Raw genomic sequence first — 23,683 nt, 5'->3', positions numbered from 1 at the left:
CCAAAATGATAAAGGGGATCGAACAGCTCCCCTGTGAGGAAAGGCTGAAGAGGTTAGGGCTGTTCAGCTTGGAGAAGAGATGGCTGAGGGGGGATATGATAGAGGTCTTTAAAATCATGAAAAGCCATGAACAGGTAAATGTGAATCGGTTATTTATTCTTTCAGATAATAGAAGGACTAGGGGGCACTCCATGAAGTCAGCAAGTAGCTCATTTTAAACAAATCAGAGAAAATTATTTTTCACTCAACGTATAAATAAGCGCTGCAGTTCATTGTCCAAAGATGTGGTAAAGGCATTTAGTGTAGCTGGCTTTAAAAACGGTTTGGATAAGTTCCTGGAGGCAAAGTCCATTAACTGCTATTAATCAAGCTGACTTAAGGAATAGCCACTGCTTATCACTGGCATCAGTAGCATGGGGTCTATTTAATGTTTTGGGTACTTGCCAGGTACTTGTAGCCTTGATTGGCCAGTGTTGGAAACGGGATGCTGGACTTGATGGACCCCGGTCCAACTTCTTTTGTTCTTATCCATCTCATACATATTCATTGAGGGTATACTGAAAACCAGATCGATTTGTAACTCTTGGGGACTGGAGTTGATCACTCCTGCACTAGGCTATAGAAGAAATGTAGGTGCAGTTGCTTCTAGGGTGCAGATCTCAGCACTGCGCAGTGACAGCAAGCTCCAATGCGTGGGAGAGAAATCAAAAGACGTAATTTTGTTCATAATGGAGAAAGAATCGCACCCAAAGCACTGGAACGGAATATCTCAGCTCGCACTCTTCCAGTCCTGCATTCTTGCAAAGTAGAAAAGGCCTGAAGCCTGAATACAAATTATTCAAAATAAAAAAAACTCCTCCTGGTTCTGTATGTTTCTTGGCTCATTTTAATACTTATAAATCAACTCTGGCCCCTCGGACACTTTGACATGAGTACAGGCTGATAATACGATGAAAGCCTTGGTGTGCTAAGAATGAATGAGACCCCCCCCTCTCTTAACAGTGTAAGTGTGCGCCTCTCTGCACCTCCCTAATTGTATCAGTCAGGTGGGTCGGATGCACATCACACTTCCTCATGTAAATGACAGAAATAAAGCTTCAACCCTGGACACCTTGCACTCAGAGGACTCTGTGAACAGACACACCCTGTGAGTAACAGTACCCAGCACTCACTAGGACTCTGTACAGATACACCCTGTGAGTAACAGTACCCGGCGCACAGGCTTCATGAGTATAGACACACCTTTTGAGTAACAGTATTTGTCACTTAGAGGATTCACGTGTAGACACACCTTGCGAGTCTACACGTGAGTACTTGGCATTTAGAGGACTCGAATGTACGGATGCAGCCTGGAACAGTACCCAGCACTCAGAGGATTCACATGTACAGACGCACCCTGTAAGTAACAGTACCCGGCACTCAGAAGAACTCTGTACAGATACCCCCTTGAGAAACAGTACTTGACACTCAGAGGACTCGTGTGTACAGACACACCCTGTGAGTAACAGTACCCCACACTCAGAGGATTCACATGTACAGACGCACCCTGTGAGTAACAGTACCCCGCACTCAGAATACTCTATACAAATACACACAAATTTGGAGAACTCTGTATACAGAATCACCAATAACAGTACCCAGGTCCTGAAGGATATTAATTTGCTTTCACACAGGTTTGTGGCTTTCAGTCATTTACATGGTGAGCACTATGACCACAGCATGTGGTCCCTGCATTTTACAAGCAGGAATTAAAGGTCACTAATACAAGAGCAGGGAACAGTGAGAGAAAGTGGAGACCAGTCGCAGCCATCTCCCAGTGCACTTTGGGGCCTGTAGTCCATGTTTTCTCCTTCCATCTCCTGCAGTAACTCTGGACTACAGGCCCCAGAAGGCTCTGGGTGACACATTGTAAACAAGAGCCTCTCCCTTTAGACTCTTACCCTGGAGAGTGCCCACTCCAGCCTTCATCTGACTACACCAAGCTGAACTCAAGCAGAGCTCAAAGAGCTGCCACCCACAAGTCCGGCATCAGGCCTGTGAGGTTTTACAGGAAAGGCAGACCCTTCAAGAGTGGAAGGTTTCTCTGGTCAGGCTGAGGCCAGAAGAGGTGAGCAGCGTTCTTGATGCACTATTTGCCAGGACCCTGGCTCTGAGATGGCTCCTGGCTCTGCAGGGAGATTTGCTGGCTCAGTTTCTTAGCAATTTCTCCTATCAAAGTCCAGTATTCATCAAAGCTGATCTTGCCATCCTCGTCCGCATCCAAGGACTTGATCAGCTTGTCGGCGCCTTCTTTGCTTTGTGTGTTCTGAGGACAGGAAAAAGAGATTCTCAGCTTGGAAAGGGTTACAGGAAAACAGTCAGAATGCCAGGAACCGAGGGACGGATTTCTGAGCCCTTCCTCCCCACCAGGAAAGGCTAAAGAGGTTAAGGCTGTTCAGCTTGGAGAAGAGAGGGCTGAGGGGGGACTATGAGAGAAGTCTTTAAAAACTAATCGGAGAAAATTATTTTTCACTCAGTGGACAATAAAGCTGTGGAATTTGTTGCCAGAGAGGATGTGGTTAGTGCAGTTAGTGTAGCTGGGTTTAAAAAAGGTTTGGATAAGGTCTTGGGGGAGAAGTCCATTAACTGCTATTAATTAAGTTTACTTAGGGAATAGCCACTGCTATTAATTGCATCAGTAGCGTGGGATCTTCTAGGTGTTTGGGTACTTGCCAGGTTCTTATGGCCTGGATTGGCCACTGTTGGAAACAGGATGCTGGGCTTGATGGACCCTTGGTCTGACCCAGTATGGCATGTTTCTTAGGTTCTAAAGAAATAGGTCAAGAGTGGACACGAAGGTTACAGGACTGACATACAAGAGGGGGATGAGTGAATACAGGGATGTGTTAGAGCCCTGAGATACACAGTGACACAGTAATTGATGGCAAATAAATAGCATAATGGTCCATCCAGTCTGCCCAGCAAGGTGTTTAGGGTAGTCACTTCCACTCCTTGCAGAAATGTTACAACAAAATTACCACCGGTTAACTCTGTTCTTCATTTCCCTGCTTTAGGGATCAGTGTTTACCCCATGCCCTTTAGAATTCTGTTACCCTGCTTGTCCTCACCACCTCCTCAGAGACGTCACTGCATGCATCCACACCCTTTCCATGAAAACATGTCTCCTGACTCTATTTCTGAGTCTCCCGCCCCCTTCCCCCATTTGCAACTTCATATCATGAGCCCTCATTCTTCAGCTTCCTGCTTTTCAGAAAAGGTTGGATTCCTGTGCATTATTAATATCTTTTTGGTATTTAGAAGTCTGTATCATAGCTCCCTGCCTCTCCTCTCCTCTAAGGTATACATATTTAGGTCCCTGAGACTCATCTCGAGTCCTTTAGTGCACTCTGAACCAGTTTGGTCACCTTTCTCTGGTCCACTCCCATCCTGTCTCTGTCCTTCTTGAGATAACAGGCTCCAGAGGTGAGCAGAATTTTCCAGATGAACCCCCACCAACGATCTCTACAGGGGCAACATCTCCTTTTTCCTGCTGGCTATGTCTCTCCAAACACAGCCTATAGAGAGAGGCACCACTGGCAGGAAAAAGGCAGCGAGAAATGTCCTATCCATGTCGTTGGTGAGTCCTCACCTGGACTTCTGCCACTGTGTTCAGCTCTGGAGGCCAGATGTCAAAAAGGATACAGAAAGAAGGGGTAAACGGATACAGGGTTGTATTAGAGTCCAGAGATACAGGAGGGGAAGAATGGATAGGGAGATGTGCTAGATTCCTAATATAGCGGATAGGGCAAGTGGACATGGGGCTGTGTTACAGCCCTGAGATTTAGGATGGAGTCAGTGGACATGGGGCTGTGTTACAGCCCTGAGATGGGATGGGGTGAGTGGACTTGGGAATGTGTTACAGCCCTGAGATTTAGGATGGGGTGAGTGGAAAAGGAAAATTAGGTTCTTACCTGATAATTTTCGTTCCTGTAGTACCAAGGATCAGTCCAGACTGCTGTGTTATGCCTCCCCTCCAGCAGATGGAGTCAGAGAGAAAACTGAAAGCACCCCCTAGATATACTGGTGTGCCACCTGCAATCCTTCAGTATAATCGATATCAAAGCAGAAGGAATGTAATACAACCCCTCCGCTAAAGTAGCCAATCATTAACTGTGGCAACTGACTAGATCAAGTAGTAAAATTCTTTAAAATTAAGTCTTAACATTCTGCAAATAGTCAAATACTAACATTCTGCAAATAATTAACCAAACCCAACCTGAAAAGAAATGGGTAACCACTTACCGGACCAAAATACCGGATACCTTATAGAGCGAAAAAACTGGTAAGAAAGGAGTTCGAGCGGACTCTCCTGAAACATAGTCTCGGGCGGGCGTCTGGACTGATCCTTGGTACTACAGGAACAAAAATTATCAGGTAAGAACCTAATTTTCCTTTCCCTGTACGTACCAGGATCAGTCCAAACTGCTGGGATGTACCCGAGCCGACTTAAATGGGGTGGGATCCAGAGAGTCCCGCTCGAATTACACTGCTTCCAAAAGAGTCAGCTGACGGCCCTCGAACATCGAGCCGATAATGTCGAGCAAAGGTATGCAACGACTTCCACGTGGCCGCCCTGCAAATCTCTTGGCTAGAAACCAGCTGACTTTCCGCCCACGAAGTCGCCTGAGAACGCAGGGAATGGGCCTTGAGCCCCTCAGGAACAGACTTACCACAACCAATGTACGTGGATGCGATCGAGCTCTTCAACCAACAGGCAATAGTTGCCTTGGACGCCTGCAGCCCCTTCTTGGGGCCCTGCCACAAAACAAACAGGTGATCCGACCTCCGAAAGTCATTGGTGACCTCCAAATATCTCAGGAGTACTCGACGGACATCCAAACGCCTCAAATCTGAACCTTGAGAAAGAAGGCAATTCCACCGTCTGATTAACATTAACATGAAAAGCCGATACCACCTTAGGTAAGAAGGAAGGTACCGTACACAAAGACACACCGGACTCCGAAATACGCAAGAACGGTTCTCTGCATGAAAGAGCCTGTAGCTCCGATACACGACGAGCGGACGCGATGGCAACTAGAAAAACCGCCTTGAGTGTTAAATCCTTTAAGGAGGCTCGCCTAAGAGGCTCAAAGGGGGCCGCGTTGTGGCCTCTGAGAACTAAGTTCAAATTCCAAGAAGGACAAGGAATCCTCAGAGGAGGACGCAAGTTCCGAACGCCTGGTAAAAATCGGGCTACATCTGGGTGACACGCGAGAGAGGACCCTTCAACCTTACCCCTCAAACAACCCAGAGCCGCCACCTGAACCCTCAGAGAACAGTAGGCCAAACCCTTCTTCAATCCATCCTGCAAAAACGTAAGGATATGACCTACAGAAGCCCGACGTGGCGATATTTCAGAGGCACCGCACCAGGAGTCAAACACTTTCCACACTCTGGTGTAAGTAAGCGTAGTCGAGGGCCTACGAACACGAAGAAGTGTGGAGATGACAGGTTCTGAGTATCCTTTCTTCCTCAACTGCCTCCTCTCATAAGCCAAGCCGCCAGACAAAAGCGATCCGCCAGATCGAAAAATACCGGCCCCCTGTCAAAGGAGGTTCGGAAGATTTTTACCAGACGTAAGGGCCCGTCCATTGCGAGATTGACGAGATCCGCGAGCCATGGCCGTCTCGGCCACTCTGGCGCCACTAGAATCACCCGACCGCGATGGGATTCTATGCGCCTTAACACCTTGCCTACTAGGGGCCACGGAGGAAACACATAGAGGAGGATGTGACGAGGCCATGGAAGCACGAGTGCATCTACTCCTTCCGATCCGTGTTCTCACCTTCGGCTGAAGAAACGCGCTGCCTTTGCATTTAGCCGAGTCGCCATCAGGTCCAGACGCGGAACCCCCCAACGCAGGGTGATGAGACTCATCGCCTCGGCCGATAGCTCCCACTCTCCGGGGTCCAAGTGTTGTCGACTGAGAAAATCCGCCTGAATGTTGTCTACGCCTGCAATGTGGGTGGCCGCGATGCGGGATAGATGACGCTCCACCCAGGTCATTAACAACGATGCTTTGACCACCACCGGCCGACTTCTTGTGCTGCCCTGGCGATTTATATATGCTACCGTGGTCGCGTTGTCCGACAGAATTCGTACCGCCCGACCTTGTACCATCGGGAGAAGGTGGCGCAAGGCTAGACGTACCGCTCTGGTCTCCAGACGGTTGATGGACCATGAGGCTTGGCGAGGAGTCCACGTCCCCTGCACTGCACTGGATTGACAGACCGCTTCCCAGCCTGACAGACTGGCATCCGTAGTCACGACAACCCACGGAGGAGGATCTAGGTCCACTCCCTGCAAGAGATGGTCCGGGATCAACCACCAGGCTAGGCTTGACCGTGCCAGCTCCATCAGTGGCAACTCCATGCCGTAATCCCCGGACCTCTGGTCCCAGCAAGAAAGAAGAGCCGTTTGCAAAGGATGCATATGCGCAAAAGCCCATGGCACCATCTCCAGAGTAGAAACCATATGCCCAATGACTTGCAAATAATCCCAGGCCGTAGGAAACGGGAGATCCAGTAGGTTCTGCACCTGAACCATCAGGTTTTCCATTCTCTGCTGAGTCAGGAATACCTTGCCCACCAAAGTATCGAATCGGGCTCCCAAAAACTCCAAATGCTGACTCGGAACCAGCTGGCTCTTTGCAAAACTGACTACCCAACCTAGTGACTGAAGTTGATTCACCACCAACTGGACCGCCCGCCTGCAGAAGTCCTCCGACTTCGCCCAGATGAGCCAATCGTCGAGGTAGTGATGGCACCAGTATTCTTTGACGGCGCAGAAAAGCTGCGACTACTACTAGAACTTTGGTAAACACCCTCGGAACCGTGGCCAACCCGAACGGGAGGGCGCAAAACTGGAAGTGTTCCCCCAACACCATGAACCTCAGGTACCTCTGATGACGTTCCCTGATTCCGATGTGAAGATACGCCTCGGCTAGATCCAAAGAAGCCAAAAATTCTCCCTTGTGGACGGCCGCAATAACAGACCGTAGTGTCTCCATGCGAAACCGAGCAACGCGCAAAGCCTTGTTTACTCGTTTCAAATCCAAAATTGGCCGGAATGTGCCTTCCTTCTTTGGGACTACGAAGTAAATGGAATACCGGCCCGTCCTGGTCTCGGCCGGTGGAACGGGCAACACCGCCCCCAGGGTCCGTAACCGGTCCACAGTTTGGGCCATAACCAGTTGCTTTTCCCGAGGACCGCAAGGAGATATCATAAAAAGGTCCCGGAGGGGCCTAGCAAACTCGTAACGTCGAGGACCCACTGGTCTGAAGTGACTTTGACCCATTCCTCCCAAAACAGGGACAACCGACCTCCGATGCGCGGAAAGGAGGAATGGGCCTGCGCGCCTTCATTGCGAAGGTTTGCCGGCGGCAAAATTCTGCGAGGATCCCAATCGCTGAGGCCGCCTGCCTCAAAAGGAAGGAGTCCAAGGTTGAGACCTGGGCCCCTGCTGTTTCTGGGGAAAGGGACCTCCCCTTCCCATGCGAAACCAGCGTTGCCCTCGAAACCGAGTCCATGAATTTCCGAAGGAACGAAACTGACGGGGCTTGTCCTCCGGCAACTTATACACTTTATTATCTCCCGAGTCTTTGATGAGTTGATCCAACTCCTCACCAAACAACAACTTCCCCTTGAAGGGAAAGGAGGCTAGACGCGATTTGGAAGAGGCATCCGCCGACCAACGACGGAGCCAAAGTAAACGCCTAGCTGCAACCGCCGATAACATAGTGCGGGCCGAGGTTCGCAGCAAATCATACAAGGCGTCCGCAGTGTAAGCGACTGCCGCTTCCACACAGTTGGCCTGTTCTGCTTCATCCGGCGGAAGCTCCTGTGTGGTAAGTAATTGTTGAATCCAGTGAAGAGTGGCCCTCTGGACCAGACTGCTACAAGCCGCTGCCCGGACCCCTAATGCCGCTATCTCAAAGATGCGCTTCAATAAGATCTCTAACTTTCGGTCCTGGAGATCTTTCAAGGCTACCCCTCCTGTGACGGGAATGGTAGTATGCTTAACCACAGCTGTGACTGCCGAATCCACCGAAGGGACCTTGAGGATCTCCAAAGACTCCGATGGCAGGGGATATAACTTATTCAACGCCCTGCTAACGCGCAAGGATGCTTCCGGAACGTCCCATTCCTTAGAGACGATCTGTAACACCTTGGGATGTAAAGGAAAGGTTTGTGGAGGGGCCCTCAGACCCGCCATCGCTACATCCCCCGTGGAAGTATCCGCCTCCTGCTGCGGTGCCGGGATTTCTAACTCCTTCAAAACATGAAGGATCAAAATGTTAAGCTCATCTTTACCAAACAGGCGCAAAACCAGGGGGTCGTCCCCTTCGAGAGACCCCTGAGCGTCTGAGACCTCCGTCCCTGCGCCATCCGGCAAGCCCTGGGTGAGATCCGGGTCCACCGGACCACCTGTACCCCCCAGCGAACGAGCTCCGGCCTTTTCTGGAGCCCCGGCCTTCTCCTGAGCCCCGGTTTTCTCCTGAACAGGAGCCACCTTAGGAACCTTTGCAGGTGGGGGTTCATCTGGCTCCCAACCTGCCTCTGCCTCTAAAAAAGCCCTGTGCATTAAAAGCACAAATTTTGAAGAAAAAGGTACTGGCTGTTTAAATGAGCCCCCCGCGGGTCGTGCCAGAGGGGGGGGGGCTCGAGGAGCTTCCAAGTCGGAGCCACTGCGCGAGCTTAATGCAGGCGGTGAGAGAGGAGTAGAATCCTCCTCTTCCGACGCTGAATCGGAAGGCTGCCGCGTGTCAAAGATGGCCGCCGGCTCACTTTCACTGGGAGGCGGGGCCGACGATCGAGCTGCAGCCAGCCTCCCCAGCCGCGCCGAAGAGGACACAGACGGGCCGCTGCGGGCAGCGCTTGGCCCCCGAGAGGGTCCCTCGCCCCCGGGAAAGCAGCGGGAGCAGAGACCCTCTCGGGAGAGTCGCACCCCCGCCCTCCCGCAGGCAGTGCAGGCCGAAGAACACGGCATCCAGACGCAGGAAAGAAAAGCGAGCCAAAAGTGAGTAGCGCTGGGTGAAATCGGCCACCCCCTCCGGAGTCCCTGATCAGTGTATAACAAGCGCGGCAGGCTGGGGCTGAAAGTCAGAGCACTGCCTGCTACCAACAGGACTTAAGTGTCCCTCACAGATGTGAACCCAATTAATAATTTTCTTTCTTTCTTTTTTTTTTTTTAACAAACAAAAAGAAAAGCCCCCTTCAGAGTAAATACTCCAGTATAATCGTAATGGGGGTGGGGAGGGTGACCGGCCCACCGGTAAGCTCTCCCCCAGGACCAAAAGGAACACACTAATTCTGGGAAAATCAGTGAGAGCAGTGCTCTCAACGCCTGCCTGTACGCTGCGCTTGACCAAACAGAACAACCACTAATCAAAAATCTACTGTACTTTTTTTTTTTTTTTTTTTAACTAAGAAAGAAAAAAAGAAGGAAACCAGTTGATCTAGTCAGCATAATAATAAAGAACACCTGAAATGTATTTAGTCAGGACAGACAGGACCGCAGGTTATGCCTCTCAATCTGCTGGAGTCAGAGGAAATACTGAAGGATTGCAGGTGGCACACCGGTATATCTAGGGGGTGCTTTCAGTTTTCTCTCTTCCATCTGCTGGAGGGGGGGCATAACCCAGCAGTCTGGACTGATCCTGGTACGTACAGGGAATGGGATGGTGGACGTGGAGCTGTGTTACAGCCCTGAGATTTAGGATGGGGTGAGTGGACTTGGGGCTGTTTTACAGCCCTGAGATTTAGGATGGGGTGAGTGGACATGGAGATGTGTTACAGCCCTGAGATTTAGAATGCAGTGAGTGGACATAGGGCTGTTTTACAGCCCTGAGATTTAGGATGGGGTGAGTGGACTTGGGGCTGTTTTACAGCCCTGAGATTTAGGATGGGGTGAGTGGACATGGAGATGTGTTACAGCCCTGAGATTTAGAATGCAGTGAGTGGACATAGGGCTGTTTTACAGCCCTGAGATTTAGGATGGGGTGAGTGGACTTGGGGCTGTTTTACAGCCCTGAGATTTAGGATGGGGTGAGTGGACATGGAGATGTGTTACAGCCCTGAGATTTAGAATGCAGTGAGTGGACATAGGGCTGTTTTACAGCCCTGAGATTTAGGATGGGGTGAGTGGACTTGGGGCTGTTTTACAGCCCTGAGATTTAGGATGGGGTGAGTGGACATGGGGCTGTTTTACAGCCCTGAGATTTAGGATGGGGTGAGTGGACATGGGGATGGGTTACAGCCCTTTGATTTAGAATGGGGTGAGTGGAGATGGGATGGGGTGAGTGGACATGGGGCTGTTTTACAGCCCTGAGATTTAGAATGGGGTGAGTGGACATGGGATGGGGTGAGTGGACATGGGGCTGTTTTACAGCCCTGAGATTTAGGATGGGGTGAGTGGACATGGGGATGGGTTACAGCCCTTTGATTTAGAATGGGGTGAGTGGAGATGGGATGGGGCGAGTGGACATGGGGCTGTTTTACAGCCCTGAGATTTAGAATGCAGGGAGTGGACATGGGATGGAGTGAGTGGACATGGGGCTGTGTTACAGCCCTGAGATTTAGGATGGGGTGAGTGGACATAGGGCTGTTTTACAGCCCTTTGATTTAGAATGGGGTGAGTGGACATGGGATGGGGTGAGTGGACATTGGGATGTATTACAACCCTGAGATTTAGGATGGGGTGAGTGGACGTGGAGATGTGTTACAGCCCTTTGATTTAGGATGGGGTGAGTGGAGATGGGATGGGGTGAGTGGACGTGGGGATGTGTTACAACCCTGAGATTTAGGATGGGGTGAGAGGACACAGGGATGTATTACGTTATAGTGCTAATGGGATGCTGTAGAACAGAGGTTCTCCATGTGTTCCCTACACCAGGAGAAGTTTCATGAAAGAGCTGCTTATTCAGATGCTCTTATGTATCTCATGTTAAGCTTGTGGCATCTCGGGCACCAGGAAGTCTTGTAGCTTTTCAGTAATGGTTTGGTGGTTTGGTGGCCCCCAAATACATGAGTTTGGCTCATTCAGATGGAATTTACCCAGCCCAAGAGCTTTGTAACCACAGCTTAATGCTTAAAGAGTCCAGAATAGACTTCACTGTAGCTGTGTCTGGCCCATTGCCAAGAAATCTGATTCAGTTCACAGTGTGCCGCACCCCCTTAACACAACCCTATCCACCTGGTCCCCTGCATGATGCTCCTTTGGATGTCTTGCCCCATAGGCTCTCAACCTCCCTGTATTGTGGACTCTAAGCTTTCAAGTCCCCTAGCCCTGTGAGCCCTCAGTCATTAGCCATCATGCCCTCTGCCCAGTGGTCTCCTGCCCCTTGTCATTCGGGCTCTTACCGTCAGGATGTGGTTGAGCTCAGAGCTCACCATCTTGCGAAACTCCTTTTTGGTCATCTTGTCTTTTTTGCCCTTCCTTTCTGCATACTTGTAGAAGTTCCTAACCAGCACCTCAATGGACTTCTCCAGCTCGCTGCAGCTCGATGCCATCTCAAGATGTGGCCTTCAGCCTGACAAAGAGAAGGAGCAGGTCAGGAGGAATGGAACAGGCCCAGACCTCCCCAGCCACCAACGTCCCGTCCCAGCAAGGCCAACGACCTCTTTTTATCAGCCCAATAAAGCCCCTTTTGGGCTGCCAAAAGTTAGCAGTGAATGATCCTACTGCTTCTATATAACAAGTTGGGAACTAAAACTGATGAAAGATGTACAAGCAAGCTTACCACACATCACCTCCCATTACATAAATCCTTACTGATTAAATAAGTGATTCTCCCAGAATCTGATACGCGACTTATGATTTATTTCTCGGATTACGTTGTATGCCTATCGATCTTGTACTTTGACTCGGCTATTTATGTACTTATCTTTTGTATATAGTTTTGATGATATGTATATAGTGATTTTGCTGTTCTCAATTTTATGTAAGGGCCCTGCCCAAAAGTTAACCTGTTTGCAATGTTATATGTAAGGGTTCTGCCCAATGGTTCCTGTTTAACTGTAAACCGATACGATGTGTGAACGGCTATCGGTATAAAAAAGACATTAAATAAATAAATAAATAAATGTATGGTTGTCTCCTGCCCTCTGCTATTTACTGAGAGCAAAAAGTTCACCTAAATAAAGTAATTTCATTTCAGATTACTCACACCTTTTTTTCTGCAGGCAAAGACCACATTCAACGCATATTACAATGAGCCCAATATAACATAACTTAACGTGCATACATATACAGTAGCAATATAAATATTGATGTTATTTAAAAGATTTATATACCACATAACCAGTAAAAATTACATTCTAAAATCTAACTATAATACAGAGGGAACTTGGCCTGGACCTACTTAGCCGGTATACAAATTGAGCTCTGCCCCTCTCCCTCCCTGTACACTCTTCAGCTCTGCCCCTCTTTCTGTATGGGAATTGAGCTCCACCCCTCCTTACTGTTCAGCTCTGCTTCACTCTGGCTCTGCCCCTCTCCAATCCACTCTTTGCTACCACATATACAGGTCGATACAGTTATGCCGCGTTAGAAAGAGTGCAGCAGTGCCAGGCGCACCCTCGTTCCCCGCACGCACAGTTCTCTTCACCTACCGCTCGATACTCTCTTCAAATTGCATGCAAATGCATGCCGCGTCTGCGAAGCGTTAGGCAAGCGTTAGGCCCGCGCAACCCATTTTACTGTATAGGCGCTAATACAGCGCCTATACAGTATCCTGGGTGCGCTGGTACCTGTCATTTCAAATGTCATTTCAAATGACATTTGAAATGACAGGCACCAGGAAGTGGATGGTTCCCCCCCTCCCGAAGCAAGGCACAGGGCGAAAATTAAAACGGGAATAAAGTGTAAAAAATGGGGGTAAAACCAAAGGGAGTAAAGTGTAAAAAACCATGGACGACCTCCATATTAACATTGCAGCGTAAGTTGTTTATATATATGTATAAATAACTGTCACTTTCCTGTCACTTTCCGAATCCCCCAGGCGTGCGGTCATTGAGGCGGCGGCGGGAGGGCGCCCGTTCATCCAGGCGGCGGCGGCGGTGGGAGCCGGCGGGCGGGTAGGCACGCGTTGGATCCAGGCGGTGGCGGGAGCCGGCGGGCGGGTGGGCACGCGTTGGATCCAGGCGGCAGCGGGAGCCGGCGGGCGGGTGGGCGCCCGTTCATCCAGGCGGCGGCGGCGGGAGCCGGCGGGCGCGCGTTCGATCCAGGCGGCGGTGGGAGCCGGCGGGCGGGTGAGCGCGTGTTCGATCCAGGCCGCGGCCGTTTTAATTTTCGAACACCACACTAACACCAAGTAGAGGGTAGGCGGTAAACTAACAGGTTAAGGATGCGGCAAAATAGCGGCAAAATAGACCTGCTTCAGTGTGCACTCATTCCTGATCCCAGCTCTTGGCCACAGGTCCAGCTTCCTACTCGGACCTGCTTCGGAGTGCACTCATTCCTGATCCCAGCTCCTGGTCGCAGGTCCAGCTTCCTACTCAAACGTGCTTCAGTGTGCCGCTTGTTCCTGATTTAAGCCTTCGGCCTAGAACCCCAGCTTCTGCTCAAGCCTGCTTCTGTGTGAATCTATTCCTGACTCCAGGCAACTGCAGCTTTACTACTCCAGTCTGCTACTCTTCCCGCTTTCCATCCACCGGATCCCTGAGCTGCTCCCAGTCTGTCCTAGACTCTGCCCAAGCTTAGTCCTGCCTGAGCCTGTAAGTAATCAGAGAGCGGGAACCTGACATCCGGGCCTCCTGCACAGGATCACATGATCCAGAACCACTGGGCCAGCCCCAGCTGCAGGATCCGGACTGAGGAATGGAACCTACCCCTGGGCTGTGGGCTGACCTGAGAATTATTTGCTCAGGAGCAGAGTGCTTGGCTCCTTTTCATTCTTTGTAGCCTTGAAAGTTTTAGCCAAAGCCATCATAATAGTGTAGAAACACGGGTAAGGCAGTATTAACCTCCTGCAGAACCAGACATATGCGTAAATGGTAGAGTGACAGGCGATCACCATGGTACAGAAACCTGATGCAAAGCGAGGAGCTAACGCGTGACAGTAAAGCAGCTGCAGCACTGGGACCGGCCAGGAGGCCCATGTAACAAGAGATCTCCCCTGCAATGTATCAGCACCCCCCCCCCCCTCCCCGAAATCCCTCAGCACAGGGTCAGGACACCGCTAGGAAGAGCTGAGACAGGCCATGCAGTCAGGACTTTGCTACTGTGTCGAGACACACACAACCACAACAGCAGTCAGCTGGCAAGCGCACCTCCATCGTCATGGAGATCACCCCAGAGGCTTTCCCTCCTCAGCTGAGGATGGGCCTTTCTCTCCCCCACCCCAACCTCACTGGAGACCCGACCGGTAACAGCCATTACCAAACCAGGAGGAGTAAAATCTCCTCTTAAACATTTGTTGAAGTAATGCAGATCTTGCCTGCAACATCTGAGTTGTCAGAAACTCTGGATTGTGAAGGATCCGCTGTACGGTACATCAGAAACCAAAGCACTGGGATAAAGCGAATGGGAACAGGAATAACAGGATGTGCATGCCAGGCATCCAGGAAGTAAAGGTCGGCAAAACATCTTAGAAGCTGCTACCTTCTTCTTGGAGTAACATCACACATTTCTGGACTACATCCCCTTCCTCTGCTCCAAACAGAACGAGCAGGTCCAAAGAAAGGCTGAGGCTGCCACATTATCGTGGTGGTGGGAGAGGAGACATTTTGTGTGTTAGCAGAGTCACGTCAATGAGGCAGAGAGGCACGAAATTATGTCTGGCAGCGAGTTAAATGCTTTTCTGTTCGTACTGAATTGCTTGACCATGTTTATCGTCCAGCGTCTCGGGTGCTGGGTGGTTCTGAAGTTCCTTCCCTGCGACCTGATCAGGAGGTCACGCTCTGGCCCCTGGAAGATGTGGCCCCTTGGAGGTGCCCCCTGCTCTTCTTTGTGATGTGGGGTTTTGTGTCTCTGTGAGAGTCTTCTTGTCCTGCACTTCCGGCGGGTTTTTGCAAGGCAGGATGCTACATCTGAAGTTAAAATGATCAAACAATTGGATATGAAGATAAAGCGGGCAATCTCGCCCAGCAATGCAGCTGGGTAGAAGGGCCCTTCCTCTTCCCTGTTCCACAGTGTGTGGATTTTATCACCAGGTTTGGGTCAGGAAAGGAGAATAATACATGTAGATTGTACTTTCTCATCCATGAGAGTAAGCAGGTGTAGGCGATGGCCCACGCTTCTTCCCAGCTACCTGTAAAACGTGGACGTGGCAGCAGTGCAGAGAGTCCCCCAGAAAGGACTAGAGAGAGACTTTGGGGCTCTTTAACTCAGTACCAGAAATAATTCTGCTGTTACCTTCTTCTCATTTCAACATATCCTTGCCTTTCCCCTTCCCACCACCACCATTCATTTTGTTATAAACCTTGAAACTTACCCCGCCTGGTTTCCTCCCCAGAGAGGACAAACAGCCTTTCAGTTTCAAAACATAACATTTATTAAGTAGCTTAGAGATCTTATAATGGGAGGAGAAATAGCCTAGTGTTTAGAGCAGTGCACTATGAACCAGGAGACCAGGGTTCAAATCCCGCTGGCGCTCCTTGTGAACTTGGGCAAGTCACTTTACCCTCCATTGCCTCAGGTACAAACTTAGATTGTAAGCCCTCTGGGGATAGAGAAATACCTACAGTACCTGAATGTAAACCGGTGTGATATCTCAATTGAGATGAATGTCGGTATATAAAAAATAATAAATAAATAAATAAATTTGCATTACCCTCTTATAGACTGTTAAACATGGCTCACATATGTTTTTACTTATATGTAAAAAGACTAAAACTGTGAAGGACTTCAAAGGGGCATGGGATAAACACTGTGGATCCATAAAGTCTAGAGGATGTGAAGGAAGAGAGGGAGGCTTGCGGGAATGACGGCTACTACCTGCAGATAATACCCTTATTCAATAGACATACACATGGTAAATGCGACTCTGACAGTGCTCTATGCTTCAACGGCAAGAGAAAATATGGAAAAGAAGGATTTGCATTCACAAAAAATGCGGGGAGTAGCTTGCTTATTACGGCGGTTACTACCCCAAACCAAACAAGCCTGATGCTTCAATTTCAATGCACATCCAGTGTTGCTCTCTGCTTCAACAGCAGGGGGAATGAAGAAAAGATGATTTTCAATGCATATCCAGTGTTGCTCTCTGCTTCAAGGCAGGGGGGATGAAGAAAATATTATTTTATATTCCGACAACAACCAACAAGGACTGAATTCCACAGTCTGGGTAAACAAATAAGCATGGGGGTAGCTTGCTTGCTATGGCGGTTACTACCCCGAATCAATTAAGCCTGATACTTCACTTCAATGCATATCCAGAGAAGCTCCCTACTTCAACGGTAGGAGGAAATGAAGAAAAGTGGATTTATATTCATATAACAACCAACAAGGACTGAATTGCACAGGCTTGGTAAACAAATAAGCATGAGAGTAGCTTGCTTATTGCGGCGGTTACTACCCCTAACCAATTAAGCTAGATACTTCACTTAGAAGCACTCAAGCACTGTTCTCTACATTAATGGCGGGGGTGGAAAGGAAATAGAACCAAAAGGTGGGGGTGGAAGGGAAATAGAACCAAAAGATTGTATTAATGGCGGGGGTGGAAGGGAAATAGAACCAAAAGATTACATTAATGGCGGGGTGGAAGGGAAATAGAACCAAAAGGTTACATTAATGGCGGGGGTGGAAGGGAAATAGAACCAAAAGGTTACATTAATGGCGGGGGTGGAAGGGAAATAGAACCAAAAGGTTACATTAATAGCGGGGGTGGAAGGGAAATAGAAAGGTAATTAACAAAAAAATATAAGCTGCTACCTTTTTATCGGACTAGTAGCGATATAAATTTCTGTACATCCCCTTCTTCCACTCCACACAGAATGAGCAGGACTGAAGAAAAGATGAAGTTTCCTGTTTATATAACTGTTTATGCTGCAAACCTGAAAGACACTGACCTGTTGGATTTTACACGCTGATCATGATAAAGAATGATACAAGTTGGAATCAGGAGAGCTGCACTATACACATTAACCAGAGCTGAAAAGAGGAAAGTTGCATGTACACAGAACCAGACTGAAGAAATAAGTTACATAGAAACATAGAAATGACGGCAGAAGATGACCAAATGGCCTATCCAGTCAGCCCAGCAAGCTTTCACACTTTTTTTTTCCCTCTCTCACTCTCAATCTTATCTGTTACTCTTGGCCTTTAGTAACCTTTTGGATCTATTTCCCTTCCACCCCTGCTATTAATGTAACCTTTTGGTTATCTCTGCATACTCCAATGGACCAAAACGGCAACCACGCTGCTTTAGCCAAATGTTAGATGGACACTGGAGCCAGGGGCCTCCCCTTTAGGACCATGTGAAGCTCCGTCACCAATTGTCAGAAATCCAACCTTATAATCACCATTCCCCCCCACCCCCCGCCATAGCACTTTGTGTGAGCCCAAACCCCTCAGATCTGAGAAGTTAGGCAAGGTCAGGCCTGGCTAGTACCTGCATGGAGACCACTGGGGAAGACCTGGAGCTCTGGGCTGCAGAAGGCAGTGGTAAAGCCCCTGCAGTGTCCTGCCACAAATGTCACAGCCACATGATGGGGCCCATGATGGTCAAAGACTGCGAGAGATGAACAAGATTCTCAAGCACCAGCACTCACTCCTGGTTTCTTGACCCTGTGACTGCCCCTTTGCATTACGTGCAGTGATGAAGCCCCAGAGCTCGATGGACAGCGCCTGAATCACATTTGGATGCTTCTCAGGCCCTGGCTGCAGGCTCACTGGCTGGCAGCAATGTATTAAGTGATGCAGGAGGCTGAAGCTGAACAGCATTGCCTAACGGCAGTCTGGGAAATGAGTGGGGACCTGCTGAGGAGTTACAGGAGAAAAAGACAAGCCTGCCCCTGACATTACTGCAGTCTTCAATGTACGAGGGAAATTTTGCACTCCTCAAACGGGGCAGCTCAAGGCAGAAATGGTCCCTAAGGATGCGCAGCAGTGACCAGAAGCCCTCAACAAAAAAAGAAAAGAAATCCTAAGCTGCCAGCTGCATCTTCTGACACACGGGTGTTCGGCTGGGCTGCAGAGCCAGGAATCTTCAGGAGAGAAGGGGCATTTCTCTTCGCCAATTGTTTTACTGCCTTCCTTCTAACCCAGTCATTATAGCCTTCCCTGCACTAGCCAGGCCACGGATCAGAAGCTGAACTTGGGAATCAGACCTGGGCATCCTGCACGGGGGTCGCAGAGGACTGACTCCGAGTCCCAGTCCAGTGCAAGGAGCAGGAGCTGGGCTCGGGAATTAGACCTGGGATCACACAGAGCCACTGGACCTGCAACATCTGAGTTGTCAGAAGCTCTGGATTGTGAAGGATCCGCTGTACGGTACATCAGAAACCAAAGCACTGGGATAAAGCAAATGGGAACAGGAATAACAGGATGTGCATGCCAGGCATCCAGGAAGGACTGCAAGAGGAAGGCAGCAGGCGTGTATGTGTGTGTGTGTGTGTGTGTGTGTGTAGGAGAGCTGACACCTCCACATTTACTCACATTACACAGCCATGAGCTAGGGACTTGGCAACCAAACATTCAACTGCACAGAAAGTAAAGGTCGGCAAAACATCTTAGAAGCTGCTACCTTCTTCTTGGAGTAACATCACACATTTCTGGACTACATCCCCTTCCTCTGCTCCAAACAGAACGAGCAGGTCCAAAGAAAGGCTGAGGCTGCCACATTATCGTGGTGGTGGGAAAGGGGAGACATTTTGTGTGTTAGCAGAGTCACTTCAACGAGGCAGAGAGGCGTGAAATTATGTCTGGCAGCGAGTTAAATGCTTTTCTGTTCGTACTGAATTGCTTGACCATGTTTATCGCCCAGTGTCTAGGGTGCTGGGTGGTTCTGAAGTTCCTTCCCTGCGACCTGATCAGGAGGTCACAGTCTGGCCCCTGGAAGATGTTGGCCCCATGGAGGTGCCCCCTGCTCTTCTTTGTGATATGGGATTTTGTGTCTCTGTGAGAGTCTTCTTGTCCTGCACTTCCGGCGGGTTTTTGCAAGGCAGGATGCTACGTCTGAAGTTAAAATGATCAAACAATTGGATATGAAGATAAAGCGGGCAATCTCGCCCAGCAATGCAGCTGGGTAGAAGGGCCCTTCCTCTTCCCTGTTCCACAGTGTGTTGATTTTATCACCAGGTTTGGGTCAGGAAAGGAGAATAATACATGTAGATTGTACTTTCACATCCATGAGAGTAAGCAGGTGTAGGCGGTGTCCCAGTCTTCTTCCCAGCTACCTGTAAAACGTGGACGTGGCAGCAGTGCAGAGGGTCCCCCATAAGAACATGCCATACTGGGTCAGACCAAGGACCCATCAAGCCCAGCATCTTGTTTCCAACAGTGGCCAATCCAGGCCATAAGAACCTGGCAAGTACCCAAAAACTAAGCCTATTCCATGTTACCATTGCTAATGGCAGTGGCTATTCTCTAAGTCAACTCAATTAATAGCAGGTAAAGGACTTCTCCTCCAAGAACTTATCCAATCCTTTTTTAAACACAGCTATACTAACTGCACTGACCACATCCTCTGGCAACAAATTCCAGAGTTTAATTGTGCGTTGAGTGAAAAAGAACTTTCTCCGATTAGTTTTAAATGTGCCCCATGCTAACTTCATGGAGTGCCCCCTAGTCTTTCTATTATCCGAAAGAGTAAATAACCGATTCACATCTACCCATTCTAGACCTCTCATGATCTTAAAGACCTCTATCATATCCCCCCTCAGCTGTCTCTTCTCCAAGCTGAAGAGTCCTAACCTCTCTAGCCTTTCCTCATAGGGGAGCTGTTCCATCCCCTTTATCATTTTGGTTGCCCTTCTCTGTACCTTCTCCATCGCAATTATATCTTTTTTGAGACGCAGCGACCAGAATTGTACACAGTATTCAAGGTGCGGTCTCACCATGGAGCGATACAGAGGCATTATGACATTTTCCGTTTTATTCACCATTCCCTTTCTAATAATTCCCAACATTCTGTTTGCTTTTTTGACTGCCACAGCACACTGAACCGACGATTTCAATGTGTTATCCACTATGACACCTCTTTCTTGGGTGATAGCACCTAATATGGACTAGAGAGAGACTTTGGGGCTCTTTAACTCAGTACCAGAAATAATTCTGCTGTTACCTTCTTCTCATTTCAACACATCCTTGCCTTTCCCCTTCCCACCACCACCATTCATTTGTATGTTCAGGAAACTTCATCTTTTCTTCAGATCTGCTCATTCTGTTTGGAGTGGAGGAAGGGGATGTACAGAAATGTATATCGCTAGTCCGATAAAAAGGTAGCAGCTTATATTTTTTTGTTAATTACTTTTATCTCTGCATACTCCAGTGGACCAAAACGGCAACCACGCTGCTTTAGCCAAAAGTTAGATGGACACTGGAGCCAGGGGCCTGCCCTTTGGGACCATGTGAAGCTCCGTCACCAGTTGTCAGAAATCCAACCTTGTAGTCGCCGTTCCCCCCACCCCCACCCCCACCCCGGCCATAAACCCCTCAGATCTGAGAAGTTAGGCAAGGTCAGGCCTGGCTAGTACCTGCAGGGAGCTCTGGGCTGCAGAAGGCAATGGTAAAACTCCTGCAGTGTCCTGCCACAAATGTCACAGCCACGTGATGGGGCCCATGATGGTCAAAGACTGCGAGAGATGAACAAGATTCTCAAGCACCAGCACTCACTCCTGGTTTCTTGACCCTGTGACTGCCCCTTTGCATTACGTGCAGTGATGAAGCCCCAGAGCTCGATGGACAGCGCCTGAATCACATTTGGATGCTTCTCAGGCCCTGGCTGCAGGCTCACTGGCTGGCAGCAATGTATTAAGTGATGCAGGAGGCTGAAGCTGAACAGCATTGCCTAACGGCAGTCTGGGAAATGAGTGGGGACCTGCTGAGGAGTTACAGGAGAAAAAGACAAGCCTGCCCCTGACATTACTGCAGTCTTCAATGTACGAGGGAAATTTTGCACTCCTCAAACGGGGCAGCTCAAGGCAGAAATGGTCCCTAAGGATGCGCAGCAGTGACCAGAAGCCCTCAACAAAAAAAGAAAAGAAATCCTAAGCTGCCAGCTGCATCTTCTGACACACGGGTGTTCGGCTGGGCTGCAGAGCCAGGAATCTTCAGGAGAGAAGGGGCATTTCTCTTCGCCAATTGTTTTACTGCCTTCCTTCTAACCCAGTCATTATAGCCTTCCCTGCACTAGCCAGGCCACGGATCAGAAGCTGAACTTGGGAATCAGACCTGGGCATCCTGCACGGGGGTCGCAGAGGACTGACTCCGAGTCCCAGTCCAGTGCAAGGAGCAGGAGCTGGGCTCGGGAATTAGACCTGGGTATCCTGCCTGGGATCACACAGAGCCACTGGACCAGTGCAAGCAGCTGGACTCGGGAATCAGAGCTGGGTGTGCTGCACAGGACCACACAACACTGACACAGAGCCACCAGACCATCCCAAGGTGCAGAATGTGGACTCAGGAATCGCAGGGTAGCAGAACCACTGGCATGCTGACAAGCAGGCGGCCCAGGGCTGCATCAGTCCCCTGCATCCGTCACAACTCTGTAATGATTAATGGCAGCGAGGAAAAGGATTCGTCTTGTGCTGGAAAGCTCCTGCCTCATTAAACCCGTTCATCTGTGAACTCTCCTAGACTGACAGGCCTGGCCTCCCCCAAGAAGCTAGCACAGCTCCTCTCTGCTAAGATAAGGACAGACCAAGGTGAGGACCAGGTGCTAAGAGGAAAACCCAGAAGGAAGATCCCTGCACCCCCCTCCCCAGGGTGAAAGTGCGACTGGGCAGGTAACCACAAGCAGGAAAAGATGGACTTTACCCTGAGTTGAGCCTGCTGGCATGTGGACTGGCCCCACCACCGTCTCTGTGACTGCCAGGAGCTAACACGAACCAACCTGCAAGCGCAAAAAGGAAGCAGTTAATGCAGCCACCTCCAGAGAGCAGCCTGCTGCTGGTCTCTCTCTCTTCGAGCTCCATGCATACCTCCAGCACGCCAGAGAACAAAACCAGGACTGGATCAGTCTGTGCTGAACATATGCAGCCATCTGCTAACCAGGACGCCCCCCCCCCAGTGGAAGACTAACCATGCATGCGGTATTCCCCTGTACCTGCATCCTCAGCCCCAGGAACAGATCCGCCCTCTGGTCACCGTCCATGAGAGCGCTGAGTGGCAAACACCGAAGGGAGAAGGTGGAAAGAGAAAGCTTGGCAGAGTCCCGTCCTCCCAGCTTCCTCCTCCCTCCCTCAGCTCCTCCCAGCCCCAGCTCCTCCTGCGATAGTGAACGTGCAGGAAGGAATCTCAGCCCGGCTCACGTCCCTGCCATGTTCTTTCCCTAACCTGGCGCTTTTAGTTTCTAATGCCTTTTCCCTAGTTTATTCGTTCTCTGTATTTTGTCAGCTCATGTAAAATGGTCACGCCAGTGAAATTATCTGAATCACAAACCTGCTTTTAAGCCCTGGAGACAAGCCCCCTAACCCTCACTCTGGATGAAACCATTTATAATCCTATTTTTTTTGCCCCCAGAAACCAAGGTTAGTTGTGGCTGCTTACAGACCAGTAAGGCTGGGGGACCTAGGGGGTCGGATGTTAGGGCCACAGCCTCACTCAGTTTTGTTTTGGGTTTTTTTTAATGGAAAAATGTATTGACCACAATAAAAAATACAGTGCAGAATACAAGAATATCCAAGAGTGGAAATATGGTCGTGAACATTTCAAGTCTAGTTCAACTCCCTCCCCCTCCAACACAGCGAGAAAAACTAGGCCTGTACAAGTATCAACAAAGCAATTTATAGAAAAGATGATTGTAGAAACAAACCTATGGGCTCACAAGGTCAGGGGTTCAATGCGTGAGTGATTATCTATCCTTACGGGGTCAAACAAATATTGTGTCGGGCGACAAGTCCAGATAATCAGTGGTATAGCACTAAAAATACATCAGTGAGACCATAAAGGGAAGAAAGAATAGGGGGCACTCCATGAAGTTAGCATGGGGCACATTTAAAACTAATTGGAGAAAGTTCTTTTTCACTCAACGCACAATTAAACTCTGGAATTTGTTGCCAGAGGATGTGGTTAGTGCAGTTAGTATAGCTGTGTTTAAAAAAGGATTGGATAAGTTCTTGGAGGAGAAGTCCATTACCTGCTATTAAGTTCACTTAGAGAATAGCCACTGCCATTAGCCATGGTAACATGGAATAGACTTAGTGTTTGGGAACTTGTCAGGTTCTTATGACCTGGATTGGCCACTGTTGGAAACAGGATGCTGGGCTTGATGGACCCTTGGTCTGACCCAGTATGGTAAATCTAGTTTTAATAAAGCTTCCCCCCCCCCCAGGTCAGACATCCTTTTTCTGGACCTCTAGCCAAACTGTAAATGGTTCCCAGGTACATTTAAACGAAGGTAAATGATCCTTTTCAAAGCTGTAAGATGAGCTTAAACGATAATGGTCATAAAGGTGGTGGTGTGTGGGGCTGTTTCCATACCCTGGCTAGTTCACAGCGAGCAGCTGTGTACACCTGGAGGCAGAAACGTTGATTGTACTC

General features: G+C 49.3%; 2 protein-coding genes across 5 annotated transcripts in view; one reads left to right on the top strand and one right to left on the bottom strand.

Annotated features, from left to right (window-relative positions):
• The window catches only part of S100A1 (S100 calcium binding protein A1), a 291,017-nt gene that overhangs the window by 246,122 nt on the left and 21,212 nt on the right, over positions 1-23,683 (top strand). The window lies entirely within an intron of this gene.
• Positions 860-22,407, bottom strand: S100A16 (S100 calcium binding protein A16). 4 transcript variants are annotated; one of them, XM_029579399.1, is made up of 5 exons: positions 22,248-22,407; positions 21,959-22,034; positions 16,913-16,984; positions 11,401-11,570; positions 860-2,305 (listed from the first exon to the last, which is right to left on the bottom strand). In XM_029579399.1, the coding sequence occupies exons 4-5, from the start codon at positions 11,548-11,550 to the stop codon at positions 2,129-2,131; spliced, it is 327 nt and encodes a 108-aa protein (XP_029435259.1). In that variant the 5' UTR covers positions 11,551-11,570; positions 16,913-16,984; positions 21,959-22,034; positions 22,248-22,407; the 3' UTR covers positions 860-2,128. The 4 variants fall into 4 exon arrangements, with proteins under 4 accessions (XP_029435259.1, XP_029435260.1, XP_029435257.1 ...); XM_029579400.1 differs by having other exon boundaries at positions 22,224-22,348; XM_029579397.1 differs by lacking the exon at positions 16,913-16,984 and having other exon boundaries at positions 22,248-22,406.

The sequence above is a fragment of the Rhinatrema bivittatum genome, chromosome 16, assembly GCF_901001135.1.
Source record: "Rhinatrema bivittatum chromosome 16, aRhiBiv1.1, whole genome shotgun sequence".
NCBI lineage: Eukaryota > Metazoa > Chordata > Amphibia > Gymnophiona > Rhinatrematidae > Rhinatrema > Rhinatrema bivittatum.
The sequence above is the reverse complement of the archived record's forward strand: the minus strand, read 5'-3'. Positions and strand labels throughout refer to the sequence as shown.